Genomic DNA, 26,104 nt, shown 5'->3' on the forward strand with positions numbered 1-26,104 from the left:
TGTGAACCATGCATTTGTACCAGTATATCCTAGAACAGTGGCAGGTTTATTTTGATTGAAGTATTTATTTATTAGCTTCCAAGCACTTTTTAAAAAACTGTTCCTAGCTAAGCAGTGAATAGTGGCTGCTTTCAACATGATATGTCCATTTTGTGCTTTCACTAGGCCTTCAAATTCTGGACTGTTATCCTTTCTAGAGTTCCCTGCTGACTCTGGAACATGCTGAAATCATGCTTCAGGTTAACTGTGTACCTGACCAACATTAGGCTGGAACGTAATTGGATGAGCGCTCTTTAAACCCACCTGCCAAGTGTGCTTCCCTCACCCAGAGCACCTCACCACCCCCACCATCCACTTCCACACCAAATCTCTACCATATCTCCCATATCACACCAAAACATGCAAAAAATTATTCCAAAATGTTTTAATGGCAATGCTTTATGAAAATCATTGAAAATGTGTTGAGAGTTTATACTATTAATTATGTTCACAGTTACACCAATGCTCGATATTAAAATCCATAAGAAGTCAACATAATTAATAGTAATCCTGGGCTTCTGCTTTCTTTATAAATGTAACAGTGTTTAAAATTACTGCAAAAAATAATGATACACGTATTGATTTTGTAATTCAGCTCGAAGTCCAGTCTTTTCCCATCTATCTTCGTCCCTTCAAGGACTTTGGACTATTCGTGCAACAAGAACAGAGCAACAGTTTCAAGCAAAATTTGATGAACATCAGGATCTCCATTCAGGTGAAATAATTCTCTGATTTTTATTGTTTTCCCCAAATCAATAATTTAAATGATACTTTGAAAATGCTATATAGATCAGGGAGATTGAAAGAAGAACCTTTTTCTACTAGAAATAGCCTAGCTAATTTCCTTGAGCTATCGCTGCCTGCTTGAAGTCATTTGTTTGTTGCTCCAGATTCCAGCATCTGGTCGTCTCTTCTATCTCCACTAGCTAATTTTCTGGGTGCTTATCTTTCTAATGCATTTATACTTCTTGCTCCCACAAGTGCATAGATATTCAATCAGTACAAGATTAAGCTAAACTGTAGTGTCCACAATAGCGGAATTACTGATTAAATATTATTCACTGTTAGAATAGGACATAATATAGATTTCATTGAAGTGCCATAAGTACTTGTGATCAATTAAAGCAATAACCAATGGAGAGGCATGGTCTTTGAGAGAGAAAAGAAAACAGAAAACCTGTTACAAGAAAAGACTGAAATCTTCAGTGCATCTTCAGCTACATGAATAATTACTGACAGAACTGGAAAAAAAGCAATGTGATATTTAATTCTAAAAATCAATCATAAAATGCTATTGTAGTCCAGAGATTTCTAAACTCAGGAGCTATTCAATCAGGTGTCTTCTGTACCTAATAAAATGGTCATTGAGTGTATGTTTGTTGTCTTCTGCTGCTGTAGCCCATCCACTTCCAGGTTCAACATGTTGTGCATTCAGAGAAGCTCTTCTACACACTACTGTATGAATGCATGCTTATTTGAGTTATTGTCGCCTTCCTGTCAGCTTGAACTAGTCGGACCATTCTCTAATCTCTCTCATTGAAAAGCTGCTTTTGTCCACAGAACTACTGCTCACTGGATGTTTTTTTTTTGCACCATTTTCTGTAAACTGTAGAGACTGTTGGCCATGAAAAACGTAGGAGATCAGCAGTTTCTGAATACTCAAACCACACTCCCTGGCACCAACAATCATTCCATGGTCAAAGTCAGTTTGATCATATTTCTTCCCCATTCCGATGTTTGGTCTGAAGAACAACTGAACCTCTTGACCATATCTGCATGCTTTTCTGCCACATGATTCACTGATTAGATATTTGCATTAGTGAGCAAGTGTACAGGTGTACATAATAAAGCAGTTACTGAGAGTGACCAATGACCAGTGGAGCTCAAAAGCAAACCAATAGCGAAGAGAAAGAAACAACGAAAATATTGGAGAATTCTGAAAACCAGCAGATACAAAGGAAGTCCAAATACCACTTCAATCAGTAAAGAAAAACTATTGAACAGAAAAGTTTCACCAGAGTGTTTCTTGGATTGGAAGGCGTGAACTATGAGTAGTCATTGGAAAGGCTAGGTCTGTTTTCTCTGGAATGAAGGAGGCTGAGAGGTGACATGATGGGGGTGTATAAATGATGAGAGTGATAGAAAGAGCAGTAAGCCAGGGTCTGTTTCTGTGATAGGCAAATCTAGAATTAGAGGGCAGGGGGTTTAAGTTAAGAGGGAGGTGGTTTAAAGGAGATCTGAGGGGTAAAATATTCTCATAAAGAGTAGTTGGTCTCTGGAATGCTAAAGGAGTTGATAGAGGCAGGAACAGTCACAACATTTAAGAAACTTCTGGACAGGTACATGAATGGGGAAGACATAGGAGGATATTGAATTAATTCAGTCAAGTGGAATTATTGGTTGGCGTAGATGTAGTAAGCTGAGGGGCCTTCAGAATCAGGTTTATTATCACTGACGTAATTCATGACAGTTATTATTTTGCAGCATTTGCACAGCACAGTACGAAGGTTCATTTATTATCAAAGTATACAACTCTGAAATACTTCTTATCCAGATAGCCACAGAATCAAGGAATAAAAGAAGAGCAACACAGTCATCAAGCCCATCATCCCCCCTTCCCCACACAAAAAAAAATGAACAAAAATGAACAATGCTCATTGACCATGAGTCCCCCTCTCCCTCACAAAAAGGATGAGAACGATCAGGCAAAAAACACAAAAAAAATTAAACACTAATAAATAGAAAACAATACATCAAAATATACTATAAAATATATACTGTAAGTCAATATATACTATAAAAAGAAATATATATAAAACATTAAATAAGTAGTTGCAAAAATAGTGGGGTATTGTTCATGGGTTCATTGTCCATTCAGAAATCTGATGGTGGAGGGGAAGGAGCTGTCCCTAAAACATTGAGTGTGTGTCTTCAGGATCCTGTACCTTGTCTCTGGTGATAGCAATGAGAAAAAGGCATGTTCTGGGTGATGGGAGTCCTTAATGATGAACGCTGCCTTTTTGAAGCATTGCCTTTTGAAAATGTCTTTGATAAGAGGAATGGGGCCGATTAAGTTTTCAACCTCTGCAGCTTTACACGATCCTATGCGATGGCCTCTCTATACCAGGCAGAGATGCAACCGGTTAGAGTGTTCTGCACATAGATTTGTAGACACTTGCTGGAGTTTGATGAAGTCCCTCATGGGAGGCTAGTCCAGAAGATTAAGATGCATGGGGCCCACAACAAGTTGGCTGTTTGGAATCAGAACTGGTTTGTGTAAAGAAGACATAGGTTGGTGGTTGCAACGTCTTACTTGAGCTGGAGACCTGTATTTCGTGGTGTTCCTCAGGGATCTGTGCTGGGACCTCTGTGTTTGTATGTGAATAAGTAAATGGGATGAAAATGTAGGTGAGTGGATTAGTAAGTATGCAGATAATACTTAAACCACTGCGTTGCTTAGTAATTGTAGCTTTCATCGGGGCAGGGCCTTTCTCACTTTATCCTTTAAAATTGTTCCGATCGTTGACTGACGTAGCCTAACGCTTTTCCAATGACCGATGGCTTTATTATTTACACTTCATTTTCAATCGTGATTGTGATTATTTTCATGAACAGAAGCACTGCTGATTCAGAGCTCCACTGCCGGGTCCTAATGTCCACCGCACCAAGATGGGTTAAATAAGGTCTGGGGTTCCGCTGGGTCCTGATGTCCAGCACATTGAGACAGGTTGAATAAGGGACTTGAGCATCCGTGATTTTTGGTATCCGCAAGTGGTCCCGGAACCAATCCCTCACGGATAAGGAGGGCCGACTGTACCAAGATTGGTGGAGTTGAGGATAGTGTAGAAGACTGGCAAAGAGTATAGCACAATGATCAGTTGCAGGTAGGGGTAGAGAAATGGCAGATGAATTTTAACCCAAATAAATATGAGGTGTTGCACTTTGATAGGGCAAGTGCAAGGAGACAGTACTCTGTTGAGAGCAAGACCCCTAACAGTGTTGCTGAGCAGAGAGATTTGGAGCCCAAGTTCATACCTCCATGGAAGTACACAGCTTGATGGGGTCGTTAAGAAGACTTATGGAATGCTTGCTTTTGTTAGCTGTGGAATTGAGTTCAAAAGTCAAGAGGTTATGCTGCAACTTTATAAAACTTTGGTTAGGCCACATCTGGAATATTGCATCCAGTTCTGGTTGCCCCACGATAGGAAGGATGCTGAGACTTTGGAGAGGGTGCAGAAGAGGTTTATCAAGATGCTGCCTGGTTTAGAGGGCACTTGCTATCATGAGAGGCTGTACAAACTTTGGTTGTTTTCTTTGGAGCAGTGGAGACAGAAGGGAGATCTGTTAAAGATTTATAAGATTATGAGAGGCACAGATAGAGTAGACAGGGAGCATCTTTCTCCCCAGGTTGAAATGTGTAATAATGGAGGACATGAATTAAGAAGAGAGGGGTAGGATCAAAGGGGATGTCAGGGGTAAGTTTTTTACTCCTGGAATGTGCCGCCTGGTATGATGGTAGAGGCAAGTACATTAGAGGCTTTTGAGAGCTGTTTAGATAGGCACAGGAATGTGAGGAAGATAGGGGGATATGGACTTTACGTAGGTAGGAGGGATTAGCTTTTGGGGGCTTAGATTTATTCTTTAGCTGGTTCAGCACAACATTGTGGGATGAAGGGCCATTCCTGTGCTGTACTCTTCTGTGTTCTTTGGTGACCTACCAAATCTCCTCAGACTCCTAATGGAGTATATCTGCTGGCTGCTTCATAATTGCATCATTATGTTGAGCCCAGGATAGATCTTCTGATATGTTGACACCCAGGAACTTCAGACTGCTCACCCTTCCCACTGCTGACCCATCAATAATGACTAGTGCGTTTTCCCTCAACTTGCCCTTTCTGAAGTCCCCAATTGGTTCCTTGGTCTTACTGGCATTGGATTAAAGATTGTGTTGCGACAGCACCCAACCAGCCAATCTGTCTCATTCGTGTACACTTCCCTGTCACTACCTGAAATTCTGCCAACGATAGCTGTATCAAGGTGAATTTATAGTTTGTGTTTGCGCTGAGTGTAGAGAGAGTAAAGCAGCGAGCTAAACACCTGTCTGTGAAGTACATCGGTGTTGAGTGTCAGCAAAGAGGAGGAGGCTTTTTTCTATGTTGGACAGATGTGACTTTATACTTCAAGATGTTTCTTCCTCACATATTTGAAATAGGGAGTCAATGTCAAAGCATGTATGTAGGCTGGCTCTGCAGAAGTGGAAGCTTAGAAATCATTAGGCAATTAGGCATTGTCTTCTGATGGAAAATACTGTCTAGTTTTGTAACAGGTAATTCTAATTCTGGACTCTTTCCAAAGCACCAATGGCCCAGGAGCTCCACACTAATGAAAACCAAAGCATGTCTTCACATATTGCACAAAATGGAAGCATGATTATTGGAAATATGAACATACAATGTACAGTAGTTACAGTATGTTTCAGTGTATGCTTTGTTCTCAGGTTAATTGGAGTTTGCCTCAATTGGAATCGTAAACTCCCTTTAATAGAACCTAATAGAAATAAACCATTGTGTTCTGAGTCTAAATGTTCAGTTGCTTCTATCTGTGTGGTCACTGCTGAACAAGTAACTGATAATGTTGCATGTAAAACTCAGGAGAATAGTTCATTAATATCAGTATTATAATATTTTAATATCAACATTTGAATTACCTGAATTATGCATTGTACACAGAACTGTATTCCGAATTGTTTTGACAAAATGATAAAGAACATGTCATTGATTTTTATCAGACTTTTATTTCCCATTTTCTCTGCAGAAACATGGTTCCTTTTTCTGACTACTTCACGGTGGCTTGCAGTTCGATTGGATGGTCTTTGTGCAATTTTTGTTGCAGTGGTTGCTTTTAGTTCCATTTTCATTGCAAACCGTGAGTAGGAATTTCAGCTTTTTTTATGGATGTAATTATAATTCTGTAATCCAGTTTTCTTTTACTTTCTGCAAGCAGATTTACAATTAAGCTAGTTTTCTGTTAAAATGGTTTTTATTTATATTTTTGTTTTACATTACTTAGCAAGATTGAGCTGAATTCAGATCCTGCAGTTTGATTAAATAAATCTGTAATTGATGTAACCAATTCAGTGTTATTAAACTACAAGGTTTTATGATTTGTTATATTGAATTTACTGAGTACATTGAGCATTTTTTTTGTGTTGAGAAACCAAGATCAAGAGTAGGAAACTGTGCAGAGTGCCACCAAAGCTAAACGTGAAGAACCAGTGTGATTCTTTACAGTATTGTGTATAGTCATAAAGTTGTTGAGCACAGAAATGGGTTATGCAACCTACTATGAAAATGCTGATGCTTTTTACCCAATCTACACTAAACACATTTGCCCTTAGTAGATATGTACTCTTCGATGCCTTACCTAATCAAGTGACTGGTCACCTACAGTTGAGGCACATTCCCAAGAGAATTAAAGAAAACATAAACAAATTCAGAGCTCCCAGGATGAAGGAATACAAAGGAACTTACATTGACACAAAATAATCTTCTTCAAAAAATTAAGTCCACTGTGATTCAATGTTGTAAAACAATAAAACATGAAAACTTCCCGGGGAGTGAATACTTCTTATAGGCGCTGTACTACCTTGAGATTTATTTTCTTGTGGGCATTTAGAGGAACAAAGAAATACAATAGAATTTAAGAAAACCCACATAAATAAAAACTGACAAACAACTAATGTGCAAAAGAAGACAAATTGTGCAAATAAAAAATAAATAACACTGAGAACATGAGCTGTGGAATCCATGAAAGTGAGTCTGTAGGTTGTGGCATCAGTTGAGATTTGATGCAAGTGAAGTTATCCATGCTGATTCAGGAACCTGACAGTTACAGAGTAATAACTGGTAGTGTGGAACCTAAGGCTTCTGTACCTCCTTCCTGATAACAGCCGCAAGAAGAGAGCGTGGCCTAGGTGGTATGGGTCCTTCATGGTGGAAGATGCTTTCTTGTGGCAGTTCTCCATGTAAATGTGCTCAATGGTGGGGAAGACTTTGCCTGTGATGGACTGTGCTGCGTGCACCACTTTCTGTAGACTGTTCTGTTCCTGGGCATCAGTGTTTCCGTATCCAGGCAAAATGCAACCAGTTAAGATATTCTTCACTATACATCTATAGAATCACAAACATGGGGGAATCTGCAGATGCTAGAAATCTGAGCAACACACACACAATGCTGGAGGAACTCAGCAGGCCAGGCAGCATCTATGGAAAGAAGTATGTTGACATTTGGAGCCGAAATCCTTTGGATGACTGGAGAAAAGAAGCTCAGTAGTAGATTTAAAAGGTGGGGGGAGGGAAGGAGAAATACGAAGTGATAGGTGAAACCTGGAGGGAAACATCTATATAAGTTAGTCCAAGTTTTAGGTAACATACCGAATGTACTTAAATTTCTTTTAAAAAAATGTAGAAATGCAGTAGTGCCTTCTTTGTAATGGAAATTATTTGTGGGACACAGGACAAATCTTCTGAAATGATCACACAGTGGAATTTTAAGTTGCTGACCCTCTCCACCTCTGAATCCCTGATGAGGACACACTGATGGACCTCTAGTTTCCTCCTCCTGTAGTCAATAATCAGCTATTTGGTTTTGCTGACGTTGAGTGAGATTGCTGATTGACCACTCAGCCAGGTTTTCAATCTCCCTCCTATATGGTGATTCACCACCACCTTTGATAAAGGCCAACGAGTGTCATCAGCAAACTTAAATATGGCATTGGAACAGCTCTTAATCATAGGGATAAAGCAAGTAGAGTTAGGGGTTATGCTCACAGCCTTGTGCTGGTGGTGATCGTGGAGGAGCTGTTGCCAGTCTGCACTGACTGGGGTCCACAAGTGAGGAAATCAAGGATCCACTTGCAAAGTGAGGTATTGGGTCTCAAGTCTCAAAGCTTAGTGATCAGTTTCAGGGGGATGATAGTGTTGAGCTGTAGTCAATAAAGAGAATGCTGACGTATACATTTTCAATATCCAGGTCTTCCAGAGCTGAGTGTAGGGTGAATGAAAGGGCATCTGCTGTTGACCTGTTAGGCAAATTGAAGTGGATCCAGGTTGCTCCTCAGGTAGGAGTTGATATACCTCATGACCAACCTCCCAAAGCACTCCATCACAGTTGATATGTGCAAATGGACGATAGTCGTTGAGGCAGGTTACCACTGTTGGTTTGGGCACTGGTGTGATTGAAGCTTACTTGAGTGGGTGGGTACCTCAGACAGCCAAAGTGAGAGGTTAAAGACGTCTGTAAATGCTCCAGCCAGTTAATTTGCACAAGTCTTCAGTGCTCCGCCAGATACATGCTCCGGGCCAGATGCTTTCCGAGGATTTGCCCTTGTTGAAGGATGCTCTCATTTTGGTCTCAGACACTGAAATCACAAGGTCATTGGGGTGTGTGGGGGTTCGTGAAGGTGCCTCCAAGTTCTGTTAGTAAAAGTGAGTGTAAAACATTGAGCTCATCTGGGAGCGAAACCTTGTTGTAATTTTTGCTGCTTGGTTTTTCTTTGCAGGAGGTGATGACATCCAAACCCTGCCACAGTTGTTGAGCACCCTTCAATTTAGTACAGAATTGCCACTTACCTTTTTTATTCTGAGAGGTGGTTGATATCTAGAATTCTTTGCCAGAGAAGGGATGGAAGTGGATACAAATACTATGTTTAAGCAGCTTTAAGGCAATTATTTAATTAGGGAAACAAAAGCATATAGTTCTAATGTGGGCAAATGGGATTAGTGTCAATAGGCAAAAGATTTGATGGATTGAAAGGCCCCTTTTTGTGCTGTGCGATACCAACTCTATCAAGCAAAGAAAGGTCTGCTTATGACAAGTGCAAAATTCTAAATACGAACAAAAATCGGGCTTTTTACTAAAGGATCAGAGATCAAGCCCAGAGGCACAGAGTATGAGTAAAGATTAGTTATTATTATAAGAGATCAGTTACTGATCAGCACCTAAGAAGATATAAGGCTTATTTCTTCTTCTGTGTCTTCAGTTAAGTTAGATTCTTCAACAAAAGTTACACTTGTGTAAATTGACAATTGCATTTCCTGCATTACAACAATGCCGATTTCCTCCGGTGCTTTTCAGTGGTGAGTACGAAAGGTGCCCTTTTTGACTGCAGGTGTTCTCTCTCCTTCTTGCAGAGTTGGATGCAGGACAGGTCGGTTTAGTTCTGTCTTATTCTATCACACTGATGGGAATGTTCCAGTGGGGCGTACGGCAAAGTGCTGAAGTTGAAAATCTGGTAAGATTGCTTTTAAAGTATTTTATGCAGCAAGTTAGAAGAATGGCTCAGTTCCTGCTGCTGACTGTAAGTCTTTTCAGGTTCTCTCATAGTCCGCGTGGATGTCCTTCAGCTGCTCTGGTTTCCTCCCACGTCCCAAAGGTGTACGGGTTAGGAGGTCAATTGGTCACTTGGGTGTATAAGGGCAGTGCCAACTTATTGGGCCAGAAGGGCTGTACCATGCTGTATCTCTAAATAAATGCAGTGAATTAATTAACTTGCATAGAGTTTCCGCTTTATTACAATCCAGGCACAAATTGCACCTGATCTAAGGGTATTGAGTTTCTTCTCAAATGATGCGCATAACAGCAAATGCAAAATTTCTCCTAAATCATTACTTGAGTAAAGCTCTTCCCGGCTTCTAGCCGGGTTGCCTGTAATGAAGCTCAAATCACGGCTTGTGCAGGTCAAAGATGACCTGGGATTCAGGTTGGCTGGCATTTATATGATTTCCCTGTAAATGCAGAATAGCGTACATTGGCCAGACAGGACGCATAGAGAAAACCCACATAAGGAGCACAGGAGGTGTATCCATTTGGGTTATCCAGAGAAATCAGTGGTAGCAGAACACTGCATTCGCAATCGCCATGGGATTGACTTTGATAGCACAAAACTACTGTGCTACGCCAATGGCTTTTGGGACCACCTGGTAAAGGAAGCCATTGAAATAAAACTAGAATAAAAGAGTTTTAACAAAAATGTGGAAAGCATAGAAAGGGTGCAAAGGAGATTTACAAGGATGTTGCCTGGATTGGGGAGCATGCCTTATGAGAATAGGTTGAGTGAACTCGGCCTTTTCTCCTTGGAGCACCGAAGGTTGAGAGGTGACCTGATAGAGTTGTACAAGATGATGAGAGGCATTGATCATGTGGATAGTCAGAGGCTTTTCCCCAGGGCTGAAATGGCTAGCACAAGAGGGCATAGTTTTAAGGTGCTTGGAAGTAGGTACAGAGGAGATGTCAGGGGTAAGTTTTTTTACGCAGAGTGGCGAGTGCGTAGAATGGGCTGCCGGTGGCGGTGGTGGAGGCGGAAGTGATAGGGTCTTTTAAGAAAGTCCTGGATGGCTACATGGAACTTGGAAAAATAGAGGGCTGTGGGTAAAGCCGAGGTAGTTCTAAGGTAGGGACATGTTTGGCACAGCTTTGTGGGCTGAAGGGCCTGTATTGTGCTGTATGTTTTCTATGTTTCTGTAAAATTCTCACTCTTATTAAGAACTGGAATTTGATTGTCAACAAGTTAAAGTGAAAGGAAACCTGATTGGATGAGGACCAACCAATCAGGAGTGATGGGCTACAGGGTGTAACTACCACTGGGTAAGACATGCCCAGGCAACATCCCTGATGAAGATGGCAGAGTTTGAAATCAAAATGTCGGTTGTAATTGATACCTATACCCAGCTGGAAGCCCAAGAAGAGCTTATTCATCATATACGCCAGGAAAGCACTGGATCCTTTTTCATTTCTTGAGGTGTTCACGAAATAACTTGGTGCTTTGATTAACACGGCTGAAAATGGATTTACTTTAGAAATAAAGCTAAACATTTTAACTAGTGTTAACCAGATTTTAAACTCTGGGAAAGAACTTTAAAAATATTAAGAACTGGTTGAATTGGAGCACAATAACCAATTTATTTATCTTACTCATTTTACTACTTCAGTTATATTAGAAAACATTTAAAGTTTGCATGTTGCATTTACTACATCGTAAGAATCTACTTTATATTCTAAACAACACACACAAAATGCCGGAGGAACTCAGCAGGTCAGGCAGCATCTATGGAAAAGAGAGAAATCACAACATTTCAATCCGAGTCCCTTCATCGGGACTAGAAAAGAAGATGAGAAGTCAGAATAAGGTGGGGGAGGTGAGGAAGAAATACAAGGTGGTAGGTGACAGGTGAAACTGGGAGAGGGCGAGGAGGCGAAATAACGAGCTGGGAAGTTTACAACTGAAAGAGATAGAGGGCAGGAGGAAGGGGAATCTGGGGAGGATAGAAGATCATGGAAGGAAGGAAAGGGGGAGGAGCACCAGTGGGAGATGATGAGCAGGTAAGGAGGTGAGGTGAGAGAGGGAAGCAGGAATGGGGAATAGTGAAAAAGGTGGGGGGGGGGGGTGAAATAACCAGAAGTTTGAGTAATCAATGTTCATGCCATCAGTTTGGAGTGTATCCAGAACGAATATACGGTGCCCTCAACTGCATAGTTTCCATTTTCAACATGTCTGCCCTCACCCCATCCTCCTGCCACCACACCAGGGAAAGGGTTCCTCTTGTCCTCACCTACCACCCCACTAGCCTGTGCGTTGAGCACATAATTCTCTATACCTTCCACCATTTCCAGAGATCCCACCACCAAGTACATCTCACCCTCCCCCTTTCGCTTTTTGGAGGGTTCGCTCCCTGTGCGACTCCCTTGTCCATCTGTCCCTCCCAATGATCTCCCTCCTTGCAAGTGGAACAAATGCTACACCTCCCCCCTCTACCATTCAGTGCCCCAAAACTGTACTTCCTGGTGAGGCGGCACTTCACCTCTGAGTTTGTTGGGTTCATATACTGTATTCACTGCTCCTGATGTGGCCTCCTGTATATCGGTGAGGCCCATCGTAGGGTGGGAGACCACTTCACTGAACTCCCATGGTCCATCTGCCAGAAAAAGCAGGACTTCCCATTTCCATTCCCACACGTCAGTCCATCGCTTCCTCAACAGCCATTATGAGGCCACACTCAGGTTGGAGGAGCAACACCTTATATTCCACCTGGGTAGTCTTCAATCTGATGGCATGAACAACAATTTCTCGAAGTTCTGTTAATTGTCCACTCCACCTTCACCATTCCCCATTCCTGTTCCCTGCTCTCGCCTTACCTCCTTACCTGCCCATCATCTCCCTCTGGTGCTCCTCTCCCTTCCCTTTCTTCCATGATCTTCCATCCTCTCCTATCAGATTCCCCCTTTTCCAGCCTTTTATCCCTTTGGCCTATCAGCTTCACTAAGCAGAGATTGGAGTGATAGAAGACACATGAAGAATTGATGAAAAGATGTTTAAGGTAGTGTAGTTTGCTGAGGGGAGTTAAACACAAATGACAAAAGAACTTGCCATCTACCCAAACTGTCCATACATACTGAGCATGCCAGATGACTGGAAAATGATGAATATGATGCCCTTATCTAAAAAGGAGTAGGAACATGCCAGGCCTCTCAGATTTATATTTGTGATGATGAAGCAAGTAGAAAAGATTGGCTTGAGAGCCTCCAGTCAAAGGAAAGCCTACAAAAAATTTCCTTGACTAACCGGACTGAATTTTTTTAATGGGATAACAAATAATGGAATATGTTAGATGTTCTCAGTAGAGGTTCCCAAAAAACAGTTTTCAAAAGTCTGACATAAAAGAGTTTTTACTAAAACTGAGGCCGGTGAGCTAAAGATGTCGATGGGATCATTGATAAAAATTGATTCCAGGGCTGAAGTCAGGTTCTGCTCAATAGCTACTCTTTGCAGACTCGAGCATTGTTCAACTGGAGGCAGTATTACAACCTCTGAATTTAATTTTTTATACAAATTAGAGAATTGGATGTGAGTGTAGAGAATAAAACCTCATGATTTGCAGACAATACAAGTTTGGAGGTGTTTTCGGTGCTGAGGGAAATAATGATAGACTGTAGGAGGGGATGAATAGGCTGGGAGAAAGGTCAGTTGCATAGCAGATGAAGTTTGATGCAGGGGAGTGTGAAGTAATTTATCTTAGCAGAAACATTAAGTGCAGGGTAATTGACAGAATTGTAAGGTGTGCAGCAACAGAGGTTTTTGTGTGCAGTTGAGTGCCAGTCTTTGAAAGCAGCAGGATATGTTGAACAAGCATTTTATGAAGCAAGTACCCCGGGCAGCAATGGAGAACCTATTTTTGTCATTATTATCATCTAGCATGTGCTGCGTTTTTTTCTATCAGTCAAAATCTTTTATTGGAGCTCACCTAACAGGCACTAGTGGAGCTGTTCCTTTTTTCTTCCTTGGTGTGCTGAAATTTCTCGTCTAAAATAATGCAAGGAAGTTGAAGCATGCATATTCTTTTCATAGCCAAGTGTTTTATTTAAATGAACTGGTTGTAGTAAAGTCTTGTGTGAAAGGAAGCATCAGCGAATAACATAACATTTTTAAACATTCTCTCATCCTTGTAGATGACATCAGTGGAAAGAGTACTGGACTATAGTAAACTTGAAAGTGAGGCGGCCTGGGAATCTCGAAAACCGCCACCGGGTGACTGGCCAAACCAAGGCAGTGTGACATTTGAAAATGTCAACTTTGGCTACAGTCCTGATTCTGAACCTGTTCTTAAGGACCTGAATCTAACAATCAGACCAAAGGAAAAGGTAAGCAAAACCAGTCATTATTTGAGAAGTTTCATCAACATCTGGACAGCCAAGATGCATACATCAGGATGTTCTTTATCAATTACAGCTCAACATTTTATACCATCATCACCTCAAAACTAATCAATAAGCTCTAACACCTTGGCCTCAATACCTCTTGGTGCAATTGGATTCTGGATTTCCTCGCTTGCAGACCCCATTCAGTTCGTATTGGCAACAACATCTCTTCCACGATTTCCGTTGGCACAGGTGCACAACAGAGTTGTGTGCTTAGCCCCCTGCTCCACCTTCTTTATACCTATGTCTGTGTGGCTAAGTACAGCTGCGACACCATATTCAAGTTTGCCGATGACACCACAGTTGGGAGTCACGTCAAAGGTGGCGATGAATTAGAATACAGGAGGTATGAAATTGAAAATTGAAGATTTGGTTGACTGATGTCCTAACAACTGCTCACTCAATTTCAGCAAGACCAAGGAATTGATTGTAGACATCAGGAGAGGGAAACCAGAGGTCCCATGAGACAGTCCTCATTGGAGGATCAGAGGTCGAGAGGGTTAGTAACTTTAAATTCCTGGGTGTTACTATTTCAGGGGACCTGTCCTGGACCTAGCATGTAAATACAATCACAAAGAAAGCATGACAGCTCCTCGACTTCCTTAGGAGTCTGCGGAGATTTGGCATGTCATCAAAAACTCTGATAATCTTCTATAGATATATTGCAGGGTGCATTGACAACTGCATCATGGGCTGGTATGGTAACACCAATGACTTTGAACATCAAATCCTAAAAAAAGGTAGTAGATTCAGCCCAGTACATCACAGAATCACAGGTGAAGCTCTCCCTACCACAGGGTACATCTGTGTGAAATGCTGTCGTTGGAAAGAGCATCCATCATCAGAGATCCTCACCTTCCTGGCCAAGCTCTTTTCTTGCTGTTGCCATCAGGTAGAAGGTACAAGAGCCTCAGGACTTGCACCACCTGGTTCCAGAATAGTTACTACCCCTCGACCAATAACTATACTCACTTGCCCATCAATTGAGGTGTTCCCACAACCAATGATCTCACTTTATGGACCATTTATCTTGTTACTTCACGTTCTCTTCATTTATTGTGATTTATTTGTATTTGGACCCCCGACAACCCCGGTTTAACTCTACTCTAATCACAGGACAACTTACAATGACCAATTAACCTACCATATATGTCTTTGGACTGTGGGAGGAAACCAGAGGACCTGAAGAATGCCTACACGTACCATGGCTAAAGAAATTCCTCCTCAACTCCATTCTAAAAAGACATCCCTCTGTTCTGAGGCTGTGTCCTCTGATCTTAGGCTCTTCCTCCATAGGAAACATCCTCTCCACGTCCATTCTATCAAGACCTTTCACCATTCTTTTGAATTCTAGTGAATACAGGTCCAGAGCCATCAAATGCTCTTCATATGACAGGCCTTTCAATCCTGGAAGTTAGAAAAATCGATGCTCATGCCATTGAGTTGGAGGCTACCCTGACGGAATATGAGATGTTGCTCCTTCAACCTGAGAGTGGCCTCATTATGACATTAGAAGAGACCACAGACTGACATCAAAATTTTCTTGATAAAAGATGAACAGCGTGGGTAAAGTTAACACACATTAATTTACAGGAAACTCCAGTCATGACTTCAGCCCAACACCAGCACATGTTGACGTTTTGGGCTGAGACCCTTTATCAGGACCCAAAACGTCGACAGTGCTTCTCCCTCTAGATGCTGCCTGACCTGCTGCGTTCCACCAGCATTTTTTGTATGTTGCTTGAATTTTCAGCATCTGCAGATTTCCTTGTGTTTACCAGCACATGTGACCAGTTTACCAATGCCACTTCTGGTTCTGGGTGAACTGTCTGTATTGCACACTGGGAACTCAAGATTTTTATTATGTATGCACATTATAACACATCTTCACCCTTTCTAAGACAAACTAAATACAATACTATGTCCTCATTAAACCTGCAAGCAACAATAATGCTTTCCAGTAAATATATTTACTTGTAAATTCAATCATAATGAGCAAATACAGTCCATTATTCACACATCAAATCTCAGTCAGTGTCTGAGGTGGTTCAATGATCGTTTTTAGTCTGCTATTTGTCTCCAGAGAAGTATGGCCTTCACTTGTTGTGTTAGTATTAGTGTCTTTTTGAGAACTCTGAATACCAAGTTCTTTTTTCACATCTGCTGGCCATTTGGTGTACTGACTGGTTACGTCTCACAGCTGTGTGTTGAAATTGTGGAAGTAGACCAACCAGTTCCTCCTCAGAGGTCTTCCTCACTCCGTCTGGATCGGGTAGGAATGTGGACAATTTACTCTTGCACATATCCTTGCATGGACCACGTGCTGAAATCGTGATCTTGGATTCGTACTCGATCTCAAGGTTTCAGGACTGGTGGGCTTTTCGCAGACTTGTTGTGATACTGTTTCTGTTTTTTCTTTCCCTTTCTCTTGAGTCTATTTAACCTCGTGTGCTCCTTGAGGTTTCAACAGGTCTTCGTGCACTGTAAGGTTGGCACGTATGTGTCAACCCATCAGCATTTGGGCTGGTGAAAGGTCACTGTGCAGTGCTGCACTTCTGTAAATCATAAGACTTGTGGAAGTCCTGTCATCTGTCTTTCACTTTCTTTATGAGGGCCTTCATTACCTTGACTGAACTCTGCTTGGCCATTAAACTTTAGGTGATTAGGTTTGAAATTGTATGTCAAAACATTCAATCATTGGCAAAGGACTTGAACTCACAGCTCAAAAATTGTGGACGTTTGTCTGATACCACTTCAGATGGAACTCCATGCTTTGTAAACAGAGCTTTCTGGAAGGTGATAACCGCTTTGCTGGATGTTGCTTGTGTTGCAACTGCTGGGTAATTGGGAAAAGTAGTCTGTTACAACAATATGACTTCCCATTACAATCAAACAAATCCACTCCAACTTTGAAGTATAGCCTAGCAACACATACAAAATGCTGGAGGTACTCAGCAGGCTAGGCAGCATCTATTGAAAAAAGTACTGCTGACATTTTGGGCCAAAACCCTTTTAAAGTACAGCCTGTCTGGTACACGGTGTGTTGTAAATGATTCTGCTTATTGCGATGGTCTGTGGGTAAGGCATATCTCACATGAAGTATTGGTCTGGCTGATATCCTGGTTGATCCTTAGTCAGCACATCACTTCCTGAGCTCTATATTTACATTTTTTTCTCACCAAGAGCTCTTCATGTATCTCCTTGTGTAACAACACTGGAATTGCATATCTGTTCCCTGTGAAGACCATATCTTCACTACTGACAGTTCAGCTGTGCATGCACAATAATCCCGAATGCACATTGGATAGTCATTCTTAGTTGCCAGCCATCCTTTCTGTATTGACTCTTAGAGTACTTTCATTGTTTCATCTGTCCCTGCTGCTGTCCTAATCTTCTCTGTTCTGGAATGGAGGTGACAATCACATCAATGTAGGCCTGTATATCACTTCTGACAAAATGTTATACTTGTTCTTGATAAAAGACAAACAGCAAGAATAAAGCTAACATTTACTTAGAGGACACTCTAGTCATGGCTTCAGCCCGACAGCAGCATGTGCGACCAGTTCACCAACGCCACTTCTGGTTCCGGGTGAACTGCCTGCATTGCACACTGGGAACTGAAGTTCTTTATTATGTATACCCATGATAACACAGGAATGGGAATGGGGAGTAGAATTAAAATGGTTGACCACTGGGAAATCCTACCTGGAGCGAAGGTGATTGACAAAAAGTTGCCCAATTTACGGTAGGGCTCACCAGTGCAGAGGACACTTCACTTCTAGATGTGTAATTCAATCATCCAGGTATTGAAGGTTATGGGCCAACTGGTGGAAGAAGAGAATAATATAAGCAGGTGCCCACTGGCTTGATTCCATGCAGTATAACATTAACATTTGATAATAATTAGATGTGGGGATTTGATCAGACCATACCTGATACATTGTGTACAATTTTGATTTCCTTACCTATGAAACAATTGGCCTGCTATGATAGCTTAGCAGTTAGTGTGACGCTATTACAGGTTGGGGTGTTCTGGAGTTCAGAGTTAATTTCTAGCATCTTCTCTAAGTACCTTCTTGTACATCCTGTCTGCCTGCCTGGGTGTCTTCCAGGTGCTCTGGTTTCTTCCAAGTCCCAAGACAGAATGGTTAGTAGGTTAATTGTTCATTGTAAATTGTCCTGTGATTAGGCTTGAGTTAAATGGGTGGGTTTCTAGGCAACGTGTCTCATTGGGCCAGAAGGGCCTGTCTTGTGCCATTTCTCTAAATAATTAACAAAGATTATGCATCCTACAGCTGGTATATAGTGAAGAGTCACCAGGCTAATTCCTAGTATGGTGGGTCTTATGGACAACAAGGAGTTGAATAATCTTGGCATCTATTCGTCATCAGAGTTAAATAATAAAAGGTGATTTCACTGAAACATACAAAGTTCATAGCTGACCTGGGAGAGTAGGTACAGGAGGATGTTTCCCTTACTGATGTGTCCGGAGCTAGGATTCATAGTCTCAGGATGAGAGGTAGAACATTCAATGTTCAGAACTGATCATTACCGAGATCTCCATAGCATTCTCTGCCTTGGGCGCCAAGCTGTTGTCCGGTTGGCCTCCAGTCCATTTTACACAAAGGACATTCAGTGGTCAAAGAGTATTTTGGAATATTTTACCTGGGAGGGATGTGGCAGATCAATCATTGACAGCATTCTAAACTATAATCAACCTGAATATTAGAGGAATCAGGGGACATGGGAATATTCTTACAACATTTAGAAATGGGCACAATTTGACATTGGTTTAGCTGTTTTAGTTTGTATAGAACTTTATAGAGTTGGGAATTATGGGGTTGAATTTCTAGCCCTTTCTATCCCAATCGCCGACTGGTGGCTCAGTGACATCAGCACCGGACTCTGGAGCGAAGGTTCCCGAGTTTGAATCCAGTCGAGCCGCTCATATATCGTGATTTACAACCCAGAGATTGGTTTTCTTATGAGCATACTCTTGTGTTAAGCCATAATGCAAATGACAACAAACTGTGCAAATACAAGAATAAAGAAACACTAATAATAAATATGTAAGCAATAAATAGTGAAAGTGAGTTCATAGATTGTGGGAACATTTCAATGATGGGGCAAGTGAAGTTATCCCCTTTGGTTCATGAGCCTGATGGTTGAGGGGCAGTAAGTGATCCTGAACCTGGTCTTTGAGTCCTGAGGCTCCTGTACCTTCTTCCTGATGACAACAACTAGAAGAGAGCATGTCCTGGGTGGTGGGGGTCCTGGATGATGGATGTTTTTTTTCTGCAACAGCATTTCATGTGTCCAGTGGTTGGGAGGGCTTTACCTGTGGTGGACCGGATGCTATCCACTACTTGTTATAGGATTTTCCATTCAAGGGTATTCCATAACATGCTGTGATGTGGCCAGTCAATATACTCTCCAATACACATCCTTAGAAGTTTGTCAAGGGATCATGTAAATGTATGAACATAAGCATTGATTCCTCTGGCAGCCATTAGTTAGTTCGCCATACTGAACAGATCTTCTTTGTCCCTACCTTCTGCTTTCAATCACTTAACTAATCTCTATCATCATGTCCATGGTTTATGGTTTACCTCATAGTCTGTTTATGTTAAGATCACAACAGTTGCCTCCAGACATGGAGCAAGGGGAAGATCAGCAACTAAGCAAGGCTGGCAGGTTGAAGACAAGCATTGTGATGGCCAGGAAGAGGAATGAGATGAGATGTAGAAGATTGTCAGTCCAGTCCTCAATGCCGTGGTCTCCATATGAGGCTGCCCCAGCGGACTTCATTTGCATACTCATCAACTATATTATTGTATACAAGAATTTTCAGCCTCTTCACCAATTTGTACAATAACCCTCTACATAGAGCCTAATTGAAATTTGATCATTAGCAACATTTCTTAACCTAATTCTGAAGATAACCATTATTTAGCAGTCATTGAATCAATATCGGCCCTCTCTTAGCCAGTGTACAGTGTTTTTAAATCAATAAAATGTCACAAGACACTGAAGATATTGATAATTAATCAATTTTTTGATGTACCCTTCAAAAGGTTCTATTGAGAAAGTGTTCCTGACTTGCTTAATGTATAGTATTAATAACTAAAGTTGGGTTTGTTGCAGGTTGGGCTTGTTGGAAGGACTGGTGCTGGAAAGAGCTCCCTGATTTCAGCCTTGTTTCGCCTTGCTGAACCAGAAGGGAAAATCATGATTGATGGCATTGTGACCTCAGAGCTAGGTTTACATGACCTGCGAAGTTGCATGTCCATCATTCCTCAGGTACAGTATGAACTGATAGAAGAGGAATCTAGCCAGAAACCTTTAGTCTAATGGACAGCAGGTCTAATATGTGGTTCCTGGCAGTGATGGTACTTCCAGAGCTAATTTTTTTCCCCCCTATTTTGGTGGATAAATTCCAAGGACTGGATTGAGATCTATCCCAGGATGCTGTGGGAAAATAAGGAAAGAGATTGTTCATAGAATAAAATCAGTTTTTTTTAAAATCCGTTTTCACTGCTGATAAATATTGTTAATATACAGTCAAAACTGTTGAAGCAGGGATGGTGATGGATCCAGATACTGTGAAGGCATTTAGGAGGCACATGTTTATACAGAGATTGGACGGATATGGATCGTGTGCAGGCAGAAAAGATTCAGTATCGTTAGCTTCGTTATTTGGCCCAGCATCCTGGGCTAAAGGGCCTGTTCCTTTGCTGTACTGTTCTATCTCCTATGTTCTAAGAGTAGGCTTGCACTTCCTTTAGTGAAGGGAGTAATTCAGTAGGAATCTTCGCTGAGGAATTAGATGATTAGTTGGAAATGTAAGAAGGTATGGAGTAACTTCAGAAAAGGATAAATGTATTTCTCTTCATGGAGTGAAGGCAGATATGATGTGCTAAAAAGTCTCTATAGCGATACAAATACTCTGACCTACATTTACCGTCACATACTGAAATAAACAGGATACATAAAGAACAACCAGTGGTTAGGTTACAGATTTCTAGAAGGAACTGAGAAGGCGCTACATAAAAGATTTCTGCACAAAATAAAGGTGTTTGGGGTAGTAATATATTGTCATGGTTATAGGAATGACCAACTAACAGAAAACAGAAATAAAGTTTAGTAGGTTATTTTCAGATTAGCAATCATTTTTGACTAATGGTGTGTAATAGGGAGCAAGCATCAAATAACGGACTGGGAGAACTCAGTGATCACACATCCCCTGTGGGCGGTGGGGGGGGTTGGTGGCGGAGGAACTGTTTCAGGTGAAAATCCTGCATCAGGACTGAGATTGGAGAGGGGAGTGATAAGACAGGAGCCTGTGGTGGATGGTGAATGGGGCTAGAGAGATAAAAATAGGAGAGGCAGGTGGAGAGGAGAAAGGCTTTTGGTGAGAGAGGGGGGAAGAAAATTTACATTTCTGATTAAGGAGAATGTCATGACAGTAGCCCGAGATGAAATTACTGAGGAATCATCCAGATCATCCAATAAGGCTTTTTGGGTATAGCTAGGAAATAAGGGGACAGTCACCTTGTTGGGATTATATTATAGGTGCCCTAATAGTCGACAGGAATTAGAGAAAAGGTATGCAATTTCATTCCTTTACCATTAACCAAGGGGTCTGTGGAACCTTTGACTTACAGGAACAAATATACAGGGAGACAGCAGATAGTTGCAAGAAAAATAAGGTTATCACAGTAGGGGGTTTCAACTTTCCCAGTTTAGAATGGGATTGCCATTGTGCTAAGGGCTGTGATTCTGTATATTCTGGGAATATAGAAGACCTTCATAGGGAGAACGAGGGCTAAACGACCTACTCTCACTACCTTACTTGCCCTTTTCTATTTTCAAATTATGATCTAAAATTTAACTTTTTATTATATTTACTTCGATTTGTACTTAAGGGAGCATGAAGCGCAGAAACAAATATCACTGTGATGATTATACACTCTAGTATCAATTGGTGACAATAAAGTAAAAGTAAGTAAATAAGATAGCCCTCGTGACTGAGGTGACACTGGGGTGCTCTTTGGGACCGGTGACCAGTGTTCTGTTAGTTTTAAATGAGTTGTGGAAAGGAAATGATCTGATGCACACGTTAAAGTTATAAACTGGACCAAGGCAAATTTTGACAATATTAGACAGGAACTTGCAAAAGTTGATTGGAGTGGGTGTTTGCAGGCAAGTGTTTTTTTTAAAGTGAGATATCAAGAGTTCAGTTCTGCATGTTCCCATATGAATGAAGAGCAAATCTAGTAGAGGTAGAGAACCCTGGATGATGAGAGATATTGATGCTCTTGTTCAGAAAAATAAAATGAAATATCTTTGGCAGTGAACCCAGAGATTTTATAAGTATATTAAGGAAAAAATAAAATGAGAGAGACAGGGCTCTTCAAAGACCAAAGGGGCATCTTTATGTAGAGCTGTAGGAGATAGGTGAGGTCGTTAACGAATACCCCTCTTTTTTACTTACTGTGGAGAAGGACATGAAGACTTCGGAACTGAAATAGTTAATAGAGGTGTCTTGGGCATAATTCACATTCCTGAGTTACTGGATGCCTTAATGCGTATCAAGGTAGGTATATCTCCAGACCCTGAACAGATACAGTGCCTTGTAAAAGTATTCAGCCCCCAACCCTTTGTTCACATAAGTAAGTATTACCATCAGGGATTTTGATCAATTTTACTGAGAATTTTTATTTGTGAATCACATGCCCTTTTTTCACAGTAAAGCCTATAAAACTGAGAAATCTGTAAAGCATGAAAAGCTAAAAGTTCAAAAACTGAAACGTCAGTGGATCAAAAGTATTCATTCCCTTTGCTCAGTGCTTAGTTGAATCACTTCTCGCGGCTATTACAGCCAGTAGTTTTTTTTGGATAAGTCTATTAGCTTTGTACAATGTGATGGAGCAAGATTTACCCATTGCTCCTTGCAAAATTGCTCAAGCTGTGCCAGGTTAGCTGGGGAGTGGCAGTAGACAACAATCTTGATGTCTTGCAAAGAATTTAGATCAGGCTTATGTCAGGATTCTGACTGGGCCACTCAAGGACATCAATTTTCTTCATTTGAAGCCATTCCATGCTTGCTCAGCCAATGTTTTTTTGGGTTGTTGTCTTGCTGAAAGTGGAACTTCCTCCCTAGTTTAAGCTTTCTGGCAGAGGCCAGCAAGTTTTTATCCAGGATCTCTGTATTTAGTAGCATTCATCTTCCCATCAGTCTTGACCAGGTTTCCAGTCCCTACTGCTGAAAAGCATCCCATAGCATGATGCTACCTCCACCATACCTTACAGTAGGGATGGTGTTACCTGACTGATGCACAGTATGAGATTTACACCACATGAACCATTTAGTGTCGAGACCAATAATTTCCACATTTGTCTCATCCGGCCACGAGATGCTCTTCCACATCTTTACAGTATCTTCTGAGTGATGCTTTGCAAAGTCTTTATGGGCAATGGTATGATTTTTTTAGCTAGGGCTTCTTCCTTGCCACTCTTCGATAAATATTTGTCCTGTGGAGCCAAGAACTTCATCTCTAGTTGCAGCCACTGAACTCCTGTTGGTTCTTCTATCCCTTCAAGCCACATGAGCTCAGCATCCCCACAACCCCGAAGAACCTTAACCTAGTCACAGGACAATTTGCAATAACCAGTTAACCTACCTGGTACATTTTTAGCCTGTGGGAGGAAACAGGAGGACTCTGGAAAAATCCCATGCATTTTTGTATGTACAGATGTACAGAGACTCCTTACAGAACAGGGCTGGAATTGAACTCCAGCCTCTGGTACATCCTGCGTCATAAACAGAGTGTGAACGACCTACTGTGAATTATAAACAGAGTGTGAATATTTTATGCATCAAATTCATAGAAAATGTAAAAATATAAACTTTCTTTGTTAATAGGATCCTGTTTTATTTACTGGCTCTATGAGGAAAAACCTGGATCCATTTGATGAACATGCCGATGAAGCACTGTGGAATGCATTGGAAGAGGTAGGAGCTTGAACTGAAAATCACTATTTGCTGTTGAGCCTCATGACTAACTTTAAAAACACCCACTTTTCCTGTACTGAAGACTTTGAATGACCATATATGAAACTGTTTTTCAAGATTAGACAGATGTGTTAAGAGTGGAAGAATCTTCTTTAAACTAAATTAAAACTAAATTCTGTAATAGTCCTCTGCATGATTCACTTCATAGGTGCAGCTAAAGGAGGTAGTAGAAGAACTGCCAAATAAATTAATGACAGAACTAGCGGAAGCTGGTTCCAATTTCAGCGTTGGACAAAGACAACTAGTGTGTCTTGCCCGAGCAGTGCTTAGAAAAAGTAAAATACTTATCATCGATGAAGCAACGGCAAATGTGGATCCGAGGTAATGTGTCCTTTCAAATATAATTATTTGCTCTAAGTAATCAAACGTTAAATTGTAACATCATTGTAATTGCAGCTGTGACACTCACAATTATCTTCAAACTATACTTTAGATAATGAATTATTTAACTTACTTGATCATCAGTGACTGAAAGCCTTGGTAGGAATTTAGAAATACATGAATTATCATTCACACTGGACGGTGCCTTCCAGATTATAACTTAGAAATAAGAGTTGAATATCATGAAATAGGCCTTTCAGTCCTCCAAGTCCTTGTCAGACGTTAACCATTCATTTACACTAATCCGATATCTAAAGAGAATCTAAGGGGTGAGCTTTTCACACAAAGAGCAATCAGTTCCTACAGTGAGCCACGAGAAGAGGTAGTGTAGGCAGGAACAGTAGCAGCTTTTAAAGGGTAGCTGAGAAGGTACTGAATGAGCAGGGCATAGAAGACTATAGCCCTAAGGCAGGCAAGTGGGATTAGTATAGGAAAGCATAGATGTGGTGAGCAGAATGGCCTGTTGATATGCTGTGACTGTATAATGAGGGACAACTTACAGTGGCCCATTAATTTACCAATCCGAATGTTGTTGAAATATGGAAGCCTGAGCACCTGGAGAAAAACCAAGAGAAAGTACAAACTCTGCTTCGGACATCAGAGTTGAATCAAGGTCACAGACACTGTCAGGTTGGGGGTCTGACTGGCTGTTCTGCACTGCAGCATCTTTTGTTTTCAGCGTAAGTGAAATATGACACACTAAACAGAAACTTAGCTAATCTTCTATTATTTAATATAATGGCTAGAAATTTAGTTACAAAAGCCTAGGATTGTTATTTCAGTGCTACACACCTTAGAATCCATTATTTCAGGAATGGAATGTAATTACGTTCATTCATAGGTTCCTCCATCACACTGCTCCAACCTGGCAGATGATTTGGCAGGCTAATGTTATTATATGATTTCCATGTCACCATTCTTCAAGAAGAACAGGTATGGAGGATTACCAGAAAAGCAGGTTATACTGCCATGCTTGGCCTTGGTCATTCCCAGAAAAACAATGCTCTTTTAACACTGCTATCTGCTTGGGAAATCCACCTAGGTATGTCCCTTCTAATTTCTTTTGGACTTGCTTGTTCTTCTCAGTCCCAGTTTTCCAGTACTGTCTCTACACAACCCTCTATCATCTCCCATATGCCCACATATACTACATTGACAACGACATTGGGCTGTTTCCTGCTAGGCTTGTCAATTTCATCGGCTTTGCCTCCAACTTGCAACCAGCCCTCAATTTTTATTTGGTCTGTCTCTGACACCTCTCTCCCCTTTCTCAATCTCATTGTCTCTATCTCTGGAGACAGACTGATATCTTACCTACTGATATGATACCTCTTCACACCTTGGCATTTCTCAAAATGCTATTTCCTTTTCCCAGTTCCTCCTCCTCCACTGCATCTGCTGAGTACGAGGCTTTCCATTTTATAACATCCTTCAAAGAATGGGGTTTATCTTCCACTGCCATCTACATTGTCCTTGCCTGCATTTCCTTCGTATACCCTTACACCATCTTCCTGCCATCATAACAGGGATACTGTTCCGCTTGTCCTTACCTACCATGCCATGAGTCTCCATATCCAGCACATTCTTCTCCTGAGGTTCCATCATCTACAAAAGCTTACCATTGGACACACCTTTCCCTCCTCCCCCCAACTCTCTGTTTTCTGTACGGCTCATTTTCTAAGTGACTCCCTTTGCCCCTCTCCCCACTGATCTCCATCCTGGCACTTACCTTTGCGAGAGGGACAGGTGCAACACCTGCCCTTACATCTCCTCCCTCACCATCATTCAAAGCCCCAAACACTCCTTCCAGATGAGACGACACTTCGCCTGCGAGCCTGTCTGTGTGTAGCGGAATCA

At 41.3% G+C, this 26,104-nt stretch overlaps 1 protein-coding gene across 5 annotated transcripts in view; it reads left to right on the plus strand.

The window, feature by feature from the left end:
- abcc4 (ATP-binding cassette, sub-family C (CFTR/MRP), member 4) overlaps positions 1-26,104 on the plus strand; it is a 268,298-nt gene that overhangs the window by 214,266 nt on the left and 27,928 nt on the right. For 4 of the 5 annotated variants that reach the window (XM_059970351.1, XM_059970353.1, XM_059970350.1 and 1 more), the window contains 7 exons: positions 635-754; positions 5,854-5,964; positions 9,231-9,331; positions 13,543-13,734; positions 19,936-20,091; positions 23,717-23,806; positions 24,015-24,187. In XM_059970351.1, coding sequence (XP_059826334.1) covers positions 635-754; positions 5,854-5,964; positions 9,231-9,331; positions 13,543-13,734; positions 19,936-20,091; positions 23,717-23,806; positions 24,015-24,187 — 943 coding nt within the window. Of the gene's footprint in view, positions 1-634; positions 755-5,853; positions 5,965-9,230; positions 9,332-13,542; positions 13,735-19,935; positions 20,092-23,716; positions 23,807-24,014; positions 24,188-26,104 lie in introns of those variants that run through there. The other variant, XM_059970354.1, reaches the window with a different exon arrangement.

The sequence above is a fragment of the Hypanus sabinus genome, chromosome 5 (genome assembly GCF_030144855.1).
Source record: "Hypanus sabinus isolate sHypSab1 chromosome 5, sHypSab1.hap1, whole genome shotgun sequence".
In the NCBI taxonomy this organism is placed as follows: Eukaryota; Metazoa; Chordata; class Chondrichthyes; order Myliobatiformes; family Dasyatidae; genus Hypanus; species Hypanus sabinus.